At 45.7% G+C, this 20,238-nt stretch overlaps 1 protein-coding gene across 3 annotated transcripts in view; it reads right to left on the bottom strand.

Moving 5' to 3' along the window:
- TRANK1 (tetratricopeptide repeat and ankyrin repeat containing 1) overlaps nt 1-19,956 on the bottom strand; it is a 123,576-nt gene extending 103,620 nt beyond the window's left edge. For all 3 annotated transcript variants that reach the window (XR_009214456.1, XR_004249379.2, XM_032162107.2), the window contains exon 1: nt 19,662-19,956. Coding sequence is in view for 1 of the 3 variants with exons in the window: in XM_032162107.2 (XP_032017998.1) it covers nt 19,662-19,684 (23 nt within the window). In the remaining 2 variants the exon portion in view is untranslated. The remainder of the gene's footprint in view (nt 1-19,661) is intronic.
- Between the last annotated feature and the right edge of the window lie 282 nt (nt 19,957-20,238).

The raw sequence follows: 20,238 nt of genomic DNA, 5'->3' as shown, positions 1-20,238 counted from the left end.
AAAAAGTCAGAGCTCAAATGGTTAACCTGCACCATAGGGTCAAGTAGAATCATCTAAAGTTCTCTATCTTCCTCTTTTTTTTTTTCTGTCTGCTTTAAATCTACTGTTACAAAGTTGCTGGTGCTGAGATAAGACTCGTTATTTATGATCCAACTAGAATGTAAACATTGGAAACTCATTCAAAGCTAAAGAAAAAAAGGTAAAAGAAGTTTTGTTAAACAAACAACCTAGAATTTTTTTAACCTTCCTTAAAAGTTAGTAAGTCCAATACCTCTTTCGAATCTTTCTTTTTTTTTTTTTTTTTTTGAGATGGAGTCTCGCTCTGTCGCCCAGGCTGGAGTGCAGTGGTGCAATCTCCGCTCACTGCAGCCTCTGCCTCTCGGGTTCAAGCAATTCTCCTGCCTCAGCCTCCCGAGTAGCTGGGACTACAGGCACTCACCACCACACCCAGCTAATTTTTGTATTTTGAGACGGGGTTTCATCATGTTGGCCAGGATGGTCTTGATCTCCTGACCTCATGATCCACCCACCTTGGCCTCCCAAACTGTTGGGATTACAGGCATGAGCCACTGTGCTCAGCCGTTGAATCTTATTCTTAAAGCTAACTCTTTTTATTCAGTTCTACTGCAGGCTCTCAGTAATTCTCCAACTACCTCTCTTAAGCACCTTCACCCTCTTAATATTGATGCTTTTATAAGGAAGGTAGTATACAATTGCTTTTTGCAAGGAAACTTCCAAGATTACTGCCCAGACAAAATTTCTTTATATTTGTCCCAGTAATGACATATACCCCCACACCACAACAACAATATGCTGAGGTACTTAGTGTTTAACTGTTTTTCTTATACTCTTTACAGCCCTCCTTCTTTCCTGTCTTCCTGAGTTTCCTGTATATTGTCATTTTCCCTAAACATGGCTCTGTTTTTATTTGTCTATCATGGCTAACTATTGTTTCAATACACATGCCTATACACAGGCATCCACTCTACTCAGTAACATCACAGGTTGCTAACATAACACACAGCACTAACTGCTGGATGTGCCCTCGCAAACAAGCACTTGAGGATGACATTACACTCTTAGCAGTCCCATGACATGATCTACAGAAGAAACTGTTAAGCCCAATACTCTGGATTAGACTATACCGTTTACAAGCACACCAAAAACACAGGTCTGGGAGAGGGACCTGGGCCAATGGATTCCTCATGGCAATCATCCACCGTGACAAAGCAAATAGGGAAGGCACCAGAAATGGCCTGTAAGGCTCGCCTCTGCATCAGAAACTCCAAGGGGTCTGGCCCTTTCCTAGGGGCTTTAACACAAGCCCATTATAGTTACATCATTAACTATAATCAAATGTACCAGGAATGGTAGCCAAACAACAACTCTAACGAGTTCGCTGTGTACCTCTGCAGGTTTTCTCTATGGTTGGGAAACAACAAAGTTAATGCCAGCAAAATTTAGAGTGATTCTTTTATGCCTATAAATAGTTCAGCAAATGAGACACAATACAGAGGAAAAAGGGTCAAAACTGGGCAACTTCTTAACCTCACTAAGATGTCTACATCTGTTCCTCAATTTTCCCTTATCCCATCAATATTTAAAAACCTTATTTGTCAGGCCAGGCCCCACTTCTCCTGCCTATAATAATGATTATACTAGTTTATTTGCACCTTGTATTGTTCATGAAATATCTTGTTTTGCGTCTTCTAGAATACAACAACTTCAAACCAAAATGTTACTGCAGCAAGGGTATCAGCCAGTAAAAGAACTAATGAATCCCCTTTGGAGCCAGCAGAACAAAATTTTAGGCTGCAAATGCTGTTCCCCTATGGTCCCACAGCGACTCTGCCTAATTTATCTCCCAACCCAGGGATTGAGGCCCATGTAACCTCCTGACCGACTAACAATCCTAGGTAGGGCCAACTCTACATCCCTGGTCAGCAAGAAGGTGAAGGTGAGACCTTCACTCACATGCCAAAGATTTGTCATCGCTGCTCTGTCAGGGGAGGAATGTGGAGTCCTAATTACAGAAAAGAAGTCAGGCTGGCGGGACCAAGGGAAAGCAAAAACAGACATCAGATAAACTATAAGTCTGCCTTTCTTCATGGTCCAGGACACATAGCTCTCCTGCGCAAATAACTTACAATCTTCCTTCACCCAACTATCACCAGACACCTGCAAGTTAGCTCACTGCAACCTTGGTGTTTTATTGGCACTGCACGTAGCATTCTGCAGCCTAAGAACCATCCTATAAAATCCCCAGCAAAACTTTGTTTCCTGGCAGTCAGCTCCCATTTACCTACTTTCTCTAATAAATCTGCCCTTCTTCTTGGGAAATTCTTTTCTCTGCACGCCACTGGCCCAGTGGTCGCTCACCCCCAACGATATTTGACAGTGCAGATCTAAAATATCTCATTCACTGCAGAAAGTTTTGAGGAGTGCAGTTCCAGATAGAATAATAAGCCAGATGCAACATCTGAAATATTATTTTTGTACTCAGTGGAAATTTAGCCTTCAATTCTTGTGTGTGAGAGTATGAGGGCTGCTTCCCCAAATTTTGGAGTGCCCCAGGAGTTGGGTATGTCCATGCTCCATCCTATTCCCACCTCAGTAAATCATGCTCTTTCTAGCCTACACAAATCAAGACATAAAGATGAATATCCACAGTCAGAAACTAAATTCTCATGGAATTACTTCTGTGGTGCATTTTGATATAGAATGTGGGGTCACAGGTTGTGGTGAGCAAACCCAGCCCATATCTCTCCAAGCATTCCCTGATTAGTGCCCACAGTATTACAACTGGAAACTAGTTTCTTGCCCCATAGCTCCCCCATAAATACATTAATTTTAAGTTTCTATCTACTTGTCCCCTTGAAAACTAGAGCAAAGGCCTGCAAAACCAAGGTATGCCCAATAAAACTGCCATTGACCTTGCAAAGCAAAAATGAAGAAAAATTTCTGACATGATTTCATGAAGCAATGTGGTTTTTTGTTTGCGAAGGGAATGGGGAAAAAGTCTTTTTTTCTATGGATCTGATCCCTATTTGACTAGCTGTTGAGAATTTTCAATACAGCCAATTTTAAAGTCCTATTTCCCTTGATATTCATATTAGGACTTCACTCACCACACACTGACTCACCAACCAGTACTTCAAAAGATGTTTTTCATTAAATTCTTCATTACACATGGAACATTTCACTATGGGAGAAAAGTAGAAGCAGAACTCCTGGGAAGTTTAATTACACTAATACTGCTTTATGACTTGATGTTTACAAGCTTAACCTAATACATGACTAAAGTAACTTGTATCTGTGTGACCTGAGGAAATAGACACAGATTTTCAAAGAAAAACCAAGGTAATAAGAACGACATTAATTTTGAAAAGTATACATGTAATTCTCATAGGAGCATTTTTTAAAAGCTCCTTACAAAATATGAACTAATGTCCTTAAATTTTCAAGACTTATATGGAGAAAAAACAAAACTTTACTTAAAAAAAAAGTATTTTTAAAATACTAACATGTTTCTGGTTTGGGCAAATTCACTATTATAAAATGTCAAGTCCTCCCATGTTAATGAATTAATGTATATTTTCAGCAAAATTTCAATTTATAAAAAATAAAATGTTTAAAGAAATTAATGAAGCAGCTGTCAAGATTATCTAAAAGAATACATAAGCCAGAATTGCAAAGATATTTTTAATAAAAAGAGAAGTATCAAGAGGGAATCTTCTTCCAGGTGAGGCTTAAAGTATAATAGTAAATCAAAACAAATAAAGAGTAGAAGAGGGAATCTTCTATAACATTTTAAAATATGTATTTATAAAAGATTAATTTTTTTTTTTTTTTTGAGATGGAGTCTTACTCCATTGCCCAGGCTGGAGTGCAGTGGCAAGACCTTGGCTCACTGCAACCTCTGCCTCCTGGGCTCAAGCAATTCTGCCTCAGCCTCCTAAGTAGCTGGGATTACAGGCACGCACTGACACACCTGGCTAGTCTCACCATGTTGGCCAGGCTGGTTTCAAACTCCTGATCTCAAGCGATCCACCCGCCTGGCCTTCCAAAGTGCTGAGATTACAGGCGTGAGTGACCGCCACCGGGCCTATAAAACATTAAATTGTTAAAGTCGGGTATTAACATGAAAGTAAGCACACCAATGGAACAAAGTAGAATATCCAGCAATAAATATATATAGTATAAAAAGCAGAAACACATTCCACATGTGATAAAAGTGGCTTTTTAAGTAAATTGAAAAAGAGTGAATCATTTAGTACAACTCGCTAAACATCTGGAAAATAAGTTAAATTCCTACTTCACCCCGTGTGGTAGGCCAAGTAATGAATTCCCCCAAAGATATCCAGATTCTTATCCCCAGAAACTATGAATATATTACATTACATGGTAAAAGGAACTTTACCGATATAATTATGATTACAGACCATAAGCTAGGGATACTATCCCTGGATTATCAGGGTGAGCCCAATCTAATGACAAGAACTCTTTGACTGTGGCTCTGTGGCCAGAGTCAGACAGGCTCATGGAAAGACGAGGGCAAGGGAGATGCACCAGATTGTTGTTGTTGTTGTTGTTGTTGTTGTTGTTGTTGTTTTGAGACAGAGTTTCACTCTTGTGGCCCAGGCTGGGGTGCAATGGCACAATCTCAGCTCACTACAACCTCAGCCTCCCAAGAAGCTGGGATTACAGGCATGCGCCACCATGCCCGGCTAACTTTTTTTTGTATTTAGTAAAGACGAGGTTTCACCATGGTCAGGCTGGTCTCAAACTCCTGACCTCAGGTGATCCACCTGCCTCGGCCTCCCAAAGTGCTGGGATTATAGGCATGAACCACTTTGCCCAGCTGAGATGCAGCAGATTTGAAGCATGAAAAGGAGTGGGCCCATCACTGCAGGCCTTGAAGGCGGAGGGGGGAAGAGTGATGAGGAATGTGGGTCACCTTAAGGAACAGAGGCTCCCAGCTGACAGTAAGAAAATGGGAACCCGAGTCTTACAGCAACCAGGAACTGGATCCTGCCAACAACATGAGTGAGTCTGGAAGCAGGGGGTCTTTGCAGACTTTCCCGGTAGGAACTCAGCCAGCCAACATCTTGATTTTGGCCATGTGAAACCAGCCAAGCTAGCCCACACTTCTAACCTACGGACTGTGAGATAATAAATTCATGTTGTTTTAAGCCACTAAGTTTGTGGTCATTCGTTATGGCAGCAATAGGAAACTAATACACATCATATACCAAAATTAGTTCCAAATGAATAAAAAAAGTCAGTGTGAAAATGATACCACAGCAATAAAAGGAACAAATTGCTGATAAAAACAGCAACATGAAGAATCTCAAGAAGTTTATGTAGAGCAAAAGAAGCCAGACAAAAGAACATAAACTGTGTGATTCCATTTCGATGACATTCTATAACAGGCAAATCTAAGAAATCAGAACAGTGATAGCCAAAAAAAGAGAGGGGGACTGACTGGAAAGAGGTATCAGTGAACTTTCTGGAAGAATGGAAATGTGTATTTTGACATTGTGGTGGTGGCCACACAGGTGTATATGTTTGTTAAAACTCATTGAACAGTAACTTAAAATCTGTGCCGTTTATTACATGCAAATATCTCATTTTTTAAAAAGCACTGAGAAAAAGAAAAGCACTAAGAGAAAACATAGGTACAGATTTTAGATAATCTTCAACCACTCTAGGAAGACATTCTGCAATACCTAACAAAGTGACACATGCATATGGCCTTTGATGCAGCAACTGACTCTACTTCTCGGAATGGATCTTACAGACTGACTGCATACATTGGAAATGGCAAATGTGTAAGATTATTCACTATTATGTTGCTTGTAATAATAAAAGACTGGGACCAACCTTAATACCCATCAACAGGGGACTGATTCAATAAATTAAAATGCAGCCCCCCCCCCAAAAAACAAAGTATTAATCAAGCATTTAAAAAAAAAAAAGAATGAAGACGGTTCTGTATATTGATCTAGGATAACCTCCAAAATATATCTGAAAAAGCAAATGCAGAACAGTGTGTATATTACAGTCCCTTTTGTACAGAAAGTAAGAGAGGGGCTGAATAAGGATATATATTAATATTTGCAACCAAGTGCAGTGGCTCATGCCTGTAATCCCAGCACTCTGGGGAACCAAGGTGGGTGGATCACTTGAGCCCAGGAGTTCCAGACCAGCCTGGGCAACACAGTGAGACCTCATCTCTACAAAAAATGCAAAAATTAGCTGAGCATGGTGGCACACACCTATAGTCCCAACCACTCAAGAGGCTGAGGCAGAAGGATCACTTGAGCCCAGGTCAAGGCTGCAGTTAGCCATGATCACACCACTGCACTACAGGCTGGACAACACAGCAAGACCCTGTCCCAAAAAGAAAAGAAAAGAAAAGAGAGAAAGAGAGAAAGGAAGGAAGGAAAGAAAGAAAGAAAGAAAGAAAGAAAGAAAGAAAGAAAAAAAATATATTGCATTGCTTATATATCATAAAAAATTTGGCCAGGTGTTGTGGATTAAACTCTTGTAACCACACTCTGGAGGCCAAGTAGGAGTTTGAGGTTACAGTGAGCTATGATCGCACCGCTGCACTGCAGCCTAGGTGACAGAGCAAGAAAATCCGTCTCTTAAAAAAAAATCTGGAAGGATCCACTAGAAATAAAATTATTTACCCTTATTGGAAGGGTGGGGCAGAGAACACAGGAGAGAGACTTTTTTCATAACCTTTTTATATATTGTTAGATTCTTGAATTACATAAATTCAGAAGAGCTTTAGTGCAGTTTTATGTAATCTTCACATCTGAGGTCATTCTAATGATACCAAGAGCAGAAATCATAAAGAAAGTAACAGACATGAATCCATGAAAATTACAAACTCCTATATATCAAAAGGCACTGAAAATACTTTAAATCAACATGGTTATGGGTAGAGATTCACTCACATACTGCCATGGCAGGATAAAGCAGTACAGCATCTGTCTGTAGAAATGTTAAATGCACAGCTGAGTGCAGTGGCTCAGGCCTGTAATCCCAGCACCTTGGGAGACAGAGGTGGGTGGATCACTTGAGATCAGGAGTTTGAGACCAGCCTGGCCAACGTGGTGAAACCCCGTCTCTACTAAAAATGCAAAACTAGCCAGGTGTGGTGCCTGTAATCGCAGCTCCTCAGGAGCCTAAGGCAGGAGAATTGCTTGAACCTGGGAGGTGGAGGTTGCAGTGAGCCGAGATCACACCACTGCACTCCAGCCTGGGCAACAGAGCGAAACTCCATCTCAAACAAACAAACACACACACACAAAAACTATGAATTAGAGCTATCAGAGTGTCAAAATATGCAATTAAACTGAATAAAGCAAACTGGAGAGCAATTTGGAGAGCAACTTAGAGAATGAGTTGAAGAGCTTAAGGATGTATGTGTGTACGTACATTTCATCTATAGAGAGATTTCTGACTTAACAAACTAATAAGAGCAGTGATCTTTGGGGAGCAGATCTGGGAATGGGAAGAATGCTACTGAACTATGAGAGAGTACATTTTTCTGTTGTTTTAGGTCATCCAATTTGTGGTAATTTGTTATTGCAGCCCTAAGAAACTAATACACCACCACTCTGAATATATTCACAGAATCATATAAATAGAAAAAATGCAATAAAGTGTGGGATATGATGAGGTTTCTCTTCAAATAGCCTGATCAATCCTTTATTCTTTAATTCATAGTACCCCCCAAACCCCTTTTTCTCTTTTTTTCTTCCTTTCTGTCTTTGTTACATGCCCAGACATGCCACAGTACCAGGTGTTATCATTACTAGCTCACATTCCTTTCCTTATTTGGAAAGAAGACTAGCTCTCTAGCTCATTGCAGACACCCCTTCCCCTTTCCCCTCTCTCCCTTAGGTGCCCACCTTATCTTAAAAAAGTTCAAATGTTTAGCCAACCGGGATTAGTTTAGAACTTAGGCCCGAACCCAGCCAATGGGGAAAGGTTACAGGGGCAGGACTTGCGTCAGGAATAAAGGCTCTCATGCCCCTTTGTTCAGGTGTGTTGTCACGGCGACTGGCCAAGGAGGCACCCCTCTGTGCAAAGTAAAATTGCTTTGCTAAGAATCCTCTGTTTAAGTGCTCAATCTCCTTAGGATTTTGAATGTTATTCCCAAGAAAAGTGAGATGGTTGGACTACAATTTCTAGAGCAAGGAACCCAAGGCTCAGAGATTAAGGGGCCTTGAGCCAGGCCACACAGCAATGAGCACCAGAGGTGAAACCCAGGCTTATCTCCTAGCATCCACCCCAGCACCCTGGTCCACGCGGTCACCTGCCATTTCTGGGTGGGCAGGAAAGACAGGCCTAGATCCCAGGGCTTGCCTCTGGTTCATGATATTTCAGGTTAATGGCATATGGGCCATGGTGATCCCTGCATATTATTTGAGTGTAATCCCTGCAACATTTACAGAACCTTTGCTTTGTTTACCCAGTAAGGAGAAACTATTTGGTAAAAACATAGCCCTAGTATTTGTCTATTTTTCAAAGGGGTTCCCTGAAATTACTAATCAATTAAGCAGCTACAGCTGAGAAAGTCTGTGGGACTCAAGACCTTGCCCCACTTCCCAAGCTAAGATAGGCTGTGAGAATGAGGGGTGGGACAGGTCAGCACTGTGATGTCTGGAAATGGCCCCAACTCTTTCCACCGTGATTGCTCCTTTAGGAAACAGGGCACTTGCTCAGGGGCCCTAAGAAACCCTTTTCAGCTGGAGGGCAGTGTCACCATGGTAGGCATGCTCTAGATGGCTGCTCGGCTCACTGCAAAGGCCTTCCAGGGGAGAGCCAAGGTACACAGAGGCAGGCCAGGGCCTTGTGTGTGCTCCATGGGCCAGACCTGCCAGGACAAGGCCCTTTCCTGGGAGTTTCTTTACTAGAACTTTGGAAAGAGTCCCCTTGTGTTGGAAGCTGAGATGGGAGGCTCCAGAGGGTTGCAGCCTTACTTCCTACCCTGAGAAGAAGCCAACTTCTGGGGTAAAAGAATATAATGCCTGTGCCCAGAGAGAAGAAAGGCAGAAAGCGGGGCTCCTACAGCTCCCAAATTCCACATTCCATTGCCCTGAGGCCCAGCTGCTGCCTACCCCTTCCTTGCTTACTAAGCACCCTTCAAGAACTTTCCTCCTTCTGTCTAAATCATTTGAGTTGTTTTTTCTCTCATTCATTAAAAAGGAGGGAAGCAAGGAAAAGTGACCTGCCTGTTTCATTCTTCTCTAAAGCTGCATATTAGACAAGGGTCTATAATACCAGGGGTGTCCTACCCTCGCCCCACCCTGGGTATCTCTGGTCACAGTATTCCTTCCTGCAGTACCTGACAAGGCCTCAGAATCCTTTGTGAAACATTCATTCCAGGTGGCCACAAGTTCACGCCCCAGATGAATCCTATGTGCCATTCCCAGTTTACATGACAACAAAGACTTGGGCCAAAAATCAACTTGTGCATTTAAGCACAAGCATCCAGAATGTCCTAACTAGGAAACAACAAGCCAAAGACACACAGTCACCTGTTCTCGAGCTCATTCCCAGCTTGCCTCCCTTAGGAGGCATGCAGGCCCCAGAATAGCTATCCCTGAATTGGATTCACACACACCCTCCACAGGTGTCTTCCTTGCCAGGCTGGATTACTACAAAATTGGCCTTTTCATTGCTCTCCCTCGCCCACCCTCACCCAGCTCCAGCGTGGCCTCTTCACCACAATCTGTAAGACAGTCCTCAAGACCATCCGATCATGTGCTATGTGTCCAGGTTAAAAAAGACCCCAAGATCACCCAGGCCCCCAACCCCATCTGCCTCCCAGCACAATTTCCATGAACATCAGCTCTTCCCCAAGGGACTTGCAGATTCTCTGGGCCCTTCTCCCTCTCTCCACTTTAACCCCCTCCAAACCTCATGGTCTCCCTGCATGCCCACCCTGGGAGGGTGAGGGGCCACAGTCACTGCTGCTGTTCTTAACGCACCTCTATAAGGTTCTGTGTGTAGCTTTTATACCACTTAATCCCCTGAATTTATGATTTACTCGTTCTTTTGCCATATATTTCCCACCCTGCCTCTATGTTTGGGGCACTGTGCTGGTCTCGAAAGCTCTCTGCCAGACACTAATTTGTTTTACTGCTTTCCCTAGAAGCCTGAATTCTTTTTTTTTTTGAGCTGGAGTTTTGCTCTCCTTGCCCAGGCTGGAATGCAATGGCGCAATCTCAACTCACTGTAACCTCTGTCTCCCGGGTTCAAGTGATTCTCCTGTCTCAGCCTCCCGAGTAGCTGGGATTACAGGCACATGTCACCACACTCGGCTAATTGTTGTATTTTTAGTAGAGACGTGGTTTCATATTGGTCAGGCTGGTCTCGAACTCCTGACCTGAGGTGATCCGCCCATCTCGGCTTCCCAAAGGCCTGGGATTACAGGCGTGAGTCACCGCACACGGCCAAAGCCTTAATTCTTAAGACAAAAACTAAGTCTTAGTAAGTCTTACTATTTCTGCAACCCAAGGGCTCGGCATTTGTTGCGTGAATAAATGATTCTCTGGCCACTTCTTACTTATCAGAGGCAGATGATTAAGCTGGAGGACTAGAAAAGGAATAAAAGTTTGGGGGATTTAATTCAAACTAGATTATTTCACTGGTGGTATTGGATTTCCGGCCATTTCCTGTAAAGCCAGGTGGTATTGCTACTTGGGGAAAACAAAGGAAAAGATGTGTACAAATTAATAAGCACCTGTTGAGAATCTAATGGTCAGCAAACAAGGTAACATATCCCCGTGAGCAATTCTAGTCCTGGAGATTCGGAAATGCTAAAAGCAAAGAACAATCCTGGAGGATCAGTAGTTCCTAGCTTTTTGGAACTGGAGAACAGTAACATTTGCACACACAAAAAAAGAAAAGGGATAGGTGTGGTGGCCCACGCCTGTAATCCCAGCACTTTGGGAGGCCAAAGTGGGAGGATGGCTTGAGGCCAGGAATTCAATACCAGCCTGGGCAACATAGCAAGATCACATCTCTACAAAAAAATTAAAAGTTAACCAGGCATGGTGGTGTATGCCTGTAGTCCCAGCTACTCAAGAGGCTGAGGTGAGAGGATCATTTGAGACGGAAGAGGTCAAGGCTGCAGTGAGCTGTGATCGCACCACTGCACTCCAGCCTGGGTGACAGAGTGAGACCCTGTCTCAAAAAAAGAAAAAAAACAAAAGGAAATTGAAGGGAATCTAAGATAGGGTTGCCAACACTTAATTTTGCCAAAAAAGAACTTTTTTAAAAAGTACCAACTACTGCCCCAACAATTTCACAAAAGGAGGAACATTTTAACTCCAAAAAAAAGGATGAAGAGTGTAAACTCAGACTAAAAACAGCCTTTCTCGAGGAAGGATGAGCTGAGAGCCTCGCCCCACATTTTTGTCATGGACAGTGTGCAGATGAGATGGGCCTTGAAAGACAGATGATGGTTCCAACTCCCTAAAACCAAGCCAGGAAAATGCTCAAGAAATACTGCTAAAGGGCAGACAGGCCAGCATGATGGCTCACGCCTGTAATCCCAGCACTTTGGGAGACTGAGGCGGGTGGATCACCTAAGGTCAGAAGTTCAAGACCGCCTGGCCAACATGATGAAATCCTGTCTCTACTAAAAACACAAAAATTAGCCAGGCATGGTGGCACATGTCTGTAATCGCAGCTACTCTGGAGGCTGAGGCAGAATTGCTTGAGCCTGCGAGGTGGAGGCTGCAGTGAGCCGAGATCATGCCAGTGCACTCCAGCCTGGGCAGCAGAGCTAGGTTCCGTCTCAAAAAATATATAAATAAATAAATGACAAAGACAGATCAATTTCAACTTCTGGGTCTGAAGTGGAGTCTCAGTCATTCAACCTCCAAAGAGGAGACCCTAAGGCATCCCTCCCTTTGTGTAGCTAGTGGTAGACAGACACATGATTTCTCCTCAGTGTGCCACAGGCTATTGTTTTTCCAGATCATTATTTGGATGAATAGTTCAAGGCAGCTGCATGATAACAAGTAAAATGTATTCAGCACTTACTATGTGCCCAGCCCTGTCCTAAACCCATCTCAAGCATCTTCTCACTGAATGTCTTTAAGAATGCCAGGAGGTACAAATATCCCAATTTCACAGATCAGGAAACAGATTTACACAAAATGAAGGGACTTCTCCAAGCAAGGAACAAACTTATGTCTGATATAAAAATCTGTGTTAACAACCCATAGGACAGAATAGGTGTACAAAGAGTAAAGCTTATTGGGAAAATCAGAAAAGAGGCCTTTAAAATTAAAATCAAATTCCTGCAAAAGCCAGCCCAAAGAATAACCAATAAGTTAGCATTCCACGCTGTCTCAAGACAAATGATTTAGTTAAGCATCAGCCAACCACAGATTACTCATAAATCTTGACTCAGGTATCTGTGCTAGGCCCAGGCTGCCCAATAACTGCCATTTTTCCTTCATGGCTCCCATTGTTTATGCAGTGTCCCAGGAGCTATGAAGTTGGGAGCAGCCCAGAAATGGGAGTACACCAGGCACTCCAGTGACAGCCACTAAACAAAGATGTTTTCTAATCAAAGGAGAACTTGGGCTTTGCTAATAGCAGCCCAGGCATCTCCCTACCCACAACCTTCTCCAAGCCTCTATGTAGCATTTAAATGCTAACTAATGCCCTTCATTCCACCTCCCAACCACAAGACCACAGCAATTTGCTTCCTCCTCAATCTGAGGGGCAAGTCAAACCCAGCAGAGAGGTGAAAACACTGTTCACTGCTGCATGGGGAGTGTCTGGAAGTGTCCAGGAGCTCCCCATAGACAAAACAATCTCCCATGGACAAGGACATCTGAAGGGTGGCCCCTTAACAGCTCTGGGAGAATCAGAGTTCTAGCCTCTGGTTTTTTTGTTTGTTTGTTTTTGTTTTTTGAGAGGGAGTCTCTCTCTGTCACCCAGGCTGGAGTGCAGTGGTGTGGTCTTAGCTCACTGCAACCTTTGCCTCCTGGGTTCAAGTGATTCTTCAGCCTCAGCCTCCTGAGTAGGTGGGATTACAGGCGCCCGCCACCACGCCCAGCTAATTTTTGTATTTTTAGTAGAGACAGGGTTTCACCATGTTGGCCAGGCTGGTCTCAAACTCCTGACCTCGTGATCCGCCCACCTCAGCCTCCCAAAGTGCTGGGATTACAGGCGTCAGCCACCAGGCCCAGCCATTCTAGCCTCTGTTCTAACACTAGTTCATAGTTTCCTGATACATACATAGAGATTTGAACTTTACCTTGAAAAAACTGTGGACTTTGGCCAGGCTGAAAGATGTATTTATCCACACTCCCAGCCTCCAGAGTCAAAACTTCTAAATAAAACACAGAGCTGGCCGGGTGTGATAACTCACACCTATAATCAAAGCACTTTGGGAGGCCTAGGCAAGCAGATTAGCTGAGGTCAGGAGTCCAAGACGAGCCTGGCCAACATGGTGAAACCCTATCTCTACTAAAAATACAAAAATTAGCCAGGCACAGTGGCTTACCCCTGTAATCCCAGCACTTTGGGAGGCCGAGGTGGGCGGATTGCCTAGGCTCAGGAGTTCAAGACCAGCCTGGGAAACATGGTGAAACCTGATCTCTACCAAAATACAAAAAAATTAGCGGAGCGTGGTGGCGCATGCCTATAGTCCCAGCTACTCAGGAGGCTGAGGCAGGAGAATCACTTGAGCCCAGGAGGCAGAGGCTGCAGTGAGCCTAGATCGTGCCACTGTACTCCAGCCTGGGCGACAGAGCGAGACTCCCTCTCAAAAAAAAAAAAAATACAAAAATACAAAAATTAGTCGGGTGTTGTGGCACATGCTGGTAATTGCAGCTACTTGAGAGTCTGAGGCAGGAGAAATGCTGGAACCCAGGAGGCGGAGGATGCAGTGAGCTGAGATCACACCACTGCACTCCAGCGTGGGCAGCAGAGCGAAACCCTGACTCAAAAATAAATAAATAAATACATAAATAAAAAACACAGAGCTGTGTATATACACAGGCACACAAACACATTTTCCATGGCCTCTAATCTCATGTAGAATAAAGCCCAAATAGTTCAGATTCCCATTCTAACATACACACACACACACACACACACACACACACACACACACACGCCTCTACTTACCTTTCTAGTATTCTCTAACACTATGTGCCCGCCATGTTTTAGTCACATGACCCCAAATTCATGTGGCTCCCTCCCATTCACATGACTTTGCACAGCAGTGTTAACAGGGCTGGGACTAGTCCCAGAAGGAAGATGTAAGGATATGAGTGTTTTCCTCATAGAAGAGAAAATCCAGAAATCTGGGATCAAGTCCCACTGTTCTCTCTTCCAGGCCTGGTGTCAGGTGGTAAATTCACTTAATTTCTAGGCCTCAGTTTCCTTACTGGAAAACAAGGACAGTATCCCATACATGACTGGACTCCTTGTTTCCTCACACAGTCAACAAATATTGATTGGTGCCTACTGTGTGCCAGGTACTCTGCTAAATGCTTGAGCTATGTGAAACAGCAACAATAACAAAAAACACTGCTGCCCCTTCATGAAGCTCACATTCCAGTACAGATACATCTGTAAAATGGTACTTGCTCAAAATACTTATGTGGGAATTAAATACAATAATATATGAAACACAATTAACACAGAGCCTGGCACAGGGTAAACTATTATTATTATGTTGATGTTTAGGGTCCAAGCCCTTTTGTTCACTTTTTTTTTTCTTTTGAGACGGAGTCACGCTCTGTAGCCCAGTCTTGAGTGCAGTGGTGCGATCTCGGCTCACTGCAACCTCCACCTCCCGGGTTCAAGCGATTCTCCTGCCTCAGCCTCCCGAGTAGCTAGGACTACAGGTGTGCACCACCATGCCTGGCTAATTTTTTTATTTTTTAATGGAGACAGGGTTTCACCATGTTGGCCAGGCTGGTCGAACTACAGACCTCAGGTGATCCAGCCGCCTCAGCCTCCCAAAGTGCTGTGATTACAGGCATGACCCACCGCGCCTGGCCCACCATTATTCTTAGTAAGAAGCTGCTCCTTGGCCGGGCACGGTGGCTCAAGCCTGTAATCCCAGCACTTTGGGAGGCCGAGGCGGGTGGATCACGAGGTCAGGAGATCGAGACCATCCTGGCTAACACAGTGAAACCCCGTCTCTACTAAAAAAGTACAAAAAAATTAGCCGGGCATGGTGGCAGGCGCCTGTAGTCCTAGCTACTCCGGAGGCTGAGGCAGGAGAATGGCATGAACCCGGGAAGCAGAGCTGGCAGTGAGCCGAGATCGCACCACTGCACTCCAGCCTGGGCGACAGTGAGACTCCATTTCAAAAAAAAAAAAAAAAGCTGCTCCTTTAACCTGGAATGTCCCTCTCTCCCACCTGGCAACCCTAATCTGCCTGCTAGAAGTGCTCTCCACCTGTTTAGGTACAGCTCAAAACTGACCTCCCATACTTCTACTGGGAAGGATTCAGGAGCTGAGAAGTCTCTTAGAGTGCTGGCCTGCACCTCCACTAATCCTTTCCCAGAGGTCTACATGACATTAACTCCGTTCTGTCACAATTAGCAGAGCCTATGTCTTATATATTTACATCCTCCATAGCCCAATACGGACCTTTGGATATATCTGAGAAGCAGAACTGACTTGAAAAACAAAAAGCAAGAAGGGGTGAGAAAAGGCAAGAAGAAAGACCATATTAGAGAAACAGTCTGGGGGCCAGATTATAGATGGCCTTAGTACCTGGCCAATGAGTTCAGGCCGATGAGTCCCTAGAAGTCATCAATGATTGAGCCTCCAGGTAGAGTGGACCCTCATGGGCAGAAGATGAGCTAGTCTAAGGGTGAGCAAAAATGATTGCCCTGGTGGCCACAGCTGAACATGAAGGATGAGCCCATCCAAGGTCAAGGCTGCTGTCTGAGCATTCTTGCCCCGGTGAATGAAGATCACCCAATATAGTGCTATAATTCTCTATATTTTGTGTGTTGTGCACTACTGGCCTGGTTTCCTCCAAAATCCATCACTGATTTTTAGGACTGGGAACACTGCCCTCTTTCCAAGTGCTAGGAGGACCCAGTGCTTAAAAAATAAAAACATCCCAATCAAAATGTTGCTGGAACTTCAAAGACATATATAGCTAAACCCAGAGTTGGCTTGGCTCCAAAAGACACACAGGGAGTCCCACCAGCCCACCAGGCTCACGGGAGCTCAGACAAGCATGCTATGGTGAGCACAGGGTAGGCACTGACACTGAGGCTCAACATCTAAGCAAAAGATGGAATTGATTCAGGTAAACCGAGTCCAGGGTATCTTAGGCAAAGGTCATTCACATTTCCAGATTTTCAGCAAAAACAAACAAGGCAATACTTATGCAATTTTAGACCAAGAAAAATGTCTGCTCTGGCAGAATGAACCTCGCTAACCCAAGGAGTGACCAAAGGAGTAATCACTCTCAGCTGGGCACTGTGACATTTTTGTGTTCCAAAGATGCCAGTTTATCTGGCTCAATACTTTCTTTTTTAAAGCTTAAATTTAACCATTCTCCCCATCGCTGTAACAGGCCCGACTATCAGTCTTTGCTGTAACTGTTACAGTGTCATCTTTCCTGCCCCAAATCTTTCTTTCCTGTAAAGATTTCTTACAAGGGTGCTTTTGGCCTTGGGAACCTCAGGCGGCACTCCAAGGAAATTTGTTTTAACAGCAATGAGCCTGCAGTCAACTCTGAGGGCAAGGCAGTGGTATGTCACCCCACCTCCCCATCTGGAAAGGCAGTGGAGGGTTCATTCCTTAAGGTCAAGAAAACCACCACCACATACTTGATAATGGCCAGAGAGGCCCACACCTCAACCTCCACTTCAGTTCTTAAAATCCTCCCCTTCAGATCACTTTACCTTCCCCAAACAGGAGGTCTGCAGGCTCTACTTGGCTGCTAAAATAATCTTCATCCCCAAAAGCAAAGATAAAATAATGAGGGCATATTACTATAGAAATGGGTCTTTGATAGTAACTTCAGGAAAACAGAAGCAACCAGCAAATAGAAGTTTAATATTTCCACAAGGCCAGTCTCTATTTGGTTCCTGACAGCCATGGACTGGGAAGTCAAGAGATAAATTGTCTAATCCCAGATCTAACACTGACTTGTTGGTAATGACTAACAAGTGATGGTCTTTCTGGGCCTTAATTTCTTCATCTATAAAATGATCATGGTCCAGCTCTTGATTGCAGCTGTGAAATTCTGAGACAAGAGCCAAAGAATCCTTTTAGAAAACTATGAATCCAAGTTTGCAGTAGGGTTGCAGCATCTTCCTTTCTTCTTCCTCAAAAAAAAAAAAAAAAAAAGAACAGGAGCTATTATGCCCCTACCTCCCTAGCATTTACACCAGGCCCCACTGGGATCCATGCAGGAGGCCAGCTCTGTGTGGACACATAGCCAGAACCAAAGTAACCAGAAGCATCTGCGGTCTGTCTTTATAGATGGTACTGATTTAAACCACACAGCCATGTCCTATAGTATTCTAATTACTCAAGTATGAATTTCAGTCTACTTCATCTCTCCTACACCAAGTCCTCACTTCCAAAGTCAGTTCCCCAGTGAAATGCTGACAGTCTCCTCATACTCTGGGAGAGTCGCGGAAACAGAACCTGCAGTTGCCCCATAAAGCTGGTCAGTCGGTCATAAAGTGAAGTTAACAATTTACGACCCGCTTTTAAAAAAAAAAAAAAAAAAAAACATAGAATGGGCCAGCGTGGTGGCTCTGGCGTGTAATCCCAGTACTCTGGGAGGCGGAAGCAGGTGGATCACTTGAGATCAGGAGTTTGAGACCAGCTTGGCCAACATAGCAAAACCCCGTCTCCACTAAAAATACAAAAATTAGGCAGGCGCGCACCCCACTCCCGGCCCCCATAATCCCAGCTATTTCGGAGGCTGCAGCAGGAGAATCGCTTGAACCCAGGAGGGGGAGGCTGCAGTGAGCCGAGATCGCCTCACTGCACTCCAGCCCGGGTGACAGAGCGAGAATCCCTCTGGTGGGGGGTGGGGGGAGGGAAGAGAATGGAAAATATCATTGTGCCTCACCCTGTGGAAAGAATAACTATACCATGAAGCTCTTGCTGCAATTTTACATGTGTATGTGTGTGTGTGTATATATATGTATATATAATATTACACACATATTATGTATATATACATTATATACATATAGGTGGATGGGTGTGGGTCTTGATCGAAAAAAGACTTAGAAACCCATACATAGGCCAGTAGCAGTGGGATGCGACTATGGGAGTGAATGCCACGCACACCTATCCCACCTCTACGCACCCCCCCCCACCCCCCGCAGAGGATGCAAAAGCCAACAAAGAGCATATGAACTCAAACACCTATCCTGCAATGCTACAAAACAGACCTGCCTGGAAAACAGTTGAAACAAACTCCTGACCACCGCCCCGCCCTCCAACACACACAAGGTAGTACTTTTTTTTTTTTTTTTCTGTAAAGGACCAAACAGGATGCCATCCGGATAACAGCCTTATATCAAAAAGGATCCTGGAACCCAAAACGCTCAGCACGAGGGAGCAGGAGAGCATACCTACGCTGGGAACACATGGCTTTTCTCCCAGCTATTCCTTCCCGCATAAGGACTAATTGAGCCAGCAGCAACTGGGCTGGAGCAGATCGGGGGACTAGAGACCTCAGAGCCCCATTCTCTTTCTGCTTCTTAAAATTTTTTTTCTTTTATTTTCCAAATTGCACACTTCCATAAAAATTTTCCTAGGAAGCACCAAAGCTTTCAACTGCCCAGAAACACCCCGATCTGGGAGAAAAGGTGGCTCGCGCTGCACGCCAAAGATGGGCTCTATCTCAGCCGGGTTGCAAGTGCACAGGGCTCCCCGCGGGACGGAGACAGGGAGTTGGGAGGAAACGCAGCGCGCCTCCCAGGCAACAGACTCCGAGCTCCTGTTCGGAAACGCTCCGAGGCAGAAGCAAGGGCTTCTAAGGGCTCCGCTTCCCAGCCTTGGGTCCCTACTACTACCTTGCCCCTAGACTCGGTGAGCCCAGGCTGATGGACCGTGCAGTCCAGTTTGAGCCAGCCCAGCAGCCCTCAATCGGGCGGGCAGGGAAGAAGGCCTCCTACTGCCGGGAAGAGGCCAGCGCGCTCCAAGTTCCCCGCAAATTCCGCCCTTCCCGCCTGGCACGGTTCCCTTGCACCGCTGTGCTCCGCTCCCGGGCGCCTGCCAGCCAAGAGTGCTTGCCCCGGGGGCGCGATCGCTGGTCAGAAACGTGTCTGCAGCCCCCGGGAACCCCCGAGGATGCGGAGTGGGCCCGAGAGCTGCGGCTTCGATGCCGGGGTGGAAGCTAGGCAGGCCGCGCGCCGCCGCAGTCCTGTCGCAGCGCGTGCCCTGGTCCCTCCGGACCGGAAAGGCCGGAGCCGTCCCCCGCGACCGACTCCGCGCGACTGGCTCGGGTCTGCACCTAGATGGCTGTGGGCCCCAAAGGGATGGCCCGGCGGGCCCGTTCGGCCGCTACCTCAGGGTCGCCAGTCCCCGCGCGCGGCCGCCTCCCGCCAGGAAGGGTGGCGGGCCCGGAAAGCCAGAGATGCCCCCGTGCTTCCCGCGCCGCTACGCACCTAGCTGCCCGCGGGTCCCACATGGCTGCGGCCGGAGGGTCCGCACCAGAACCGCCGCCGCCTCGGGAAGCGCTTCCCTGTGGGCAGGGCGCGGCGGGCAGTGCGGAAGCCCGAAAGCTACCGGAGCCCGGGGCAGGGGCGGCGCGATGCAGACGCGGCGCGCGGGGTCCCCCAGCTCCCTGCGGCTCGGCTACCCAGCCGCGATCAGAGGGGGCGGGGGGCGCAGGAACCCCGGCGTCCGGGCGGTGTGCAGTAGCAGACCTATTCCAAGTTTCCACGTAGTTGCGAGAGCCCAAAAACTGTCACGTGCACGTCGCTGCTGAGTGGGAGGGGGTGTTTGTCAGCGCATTCAAAAGGGGCGTTTCGGTGTCTCCCATCATGCAAGCGAGTGCTCCAATGGTATGGCTCTCGGCCGCCTTTGAAAAACGAATGCTTCGAACCCTTTACCAGGAAGGACTAGGCACACAACCACCTCCGACACTCCTCGGGCATGCGAGAATTTGGCTTTCCTTAGTGGGGCCCATCGCTGTTGTCCGGGAGGTAAAGAAAGTGATCGGCCAACGGCCTCGGCGTGGCT

The sequence above is a fragment of the Hylobates moloch genome, unplaced genomic scaffold, assembly GCF_009828535.3.
Source record: "Hylobates moloch isolate HMO894 unplaced genomic scaffold, HMol_V3 SCAFFOLD_8, whole genome shotgun sequence".
In the NCBI taxonomy this organism is placed as follows: domain Eukaryota; kingdom Metazoa; phylum Chordata; class Mammalia; order Primates; family Hylobatidae; genus Hylobates; species Hylobates moloch.
This window is presented reverse-complemented; position numbering and strand designations above follow the sequence as displayed.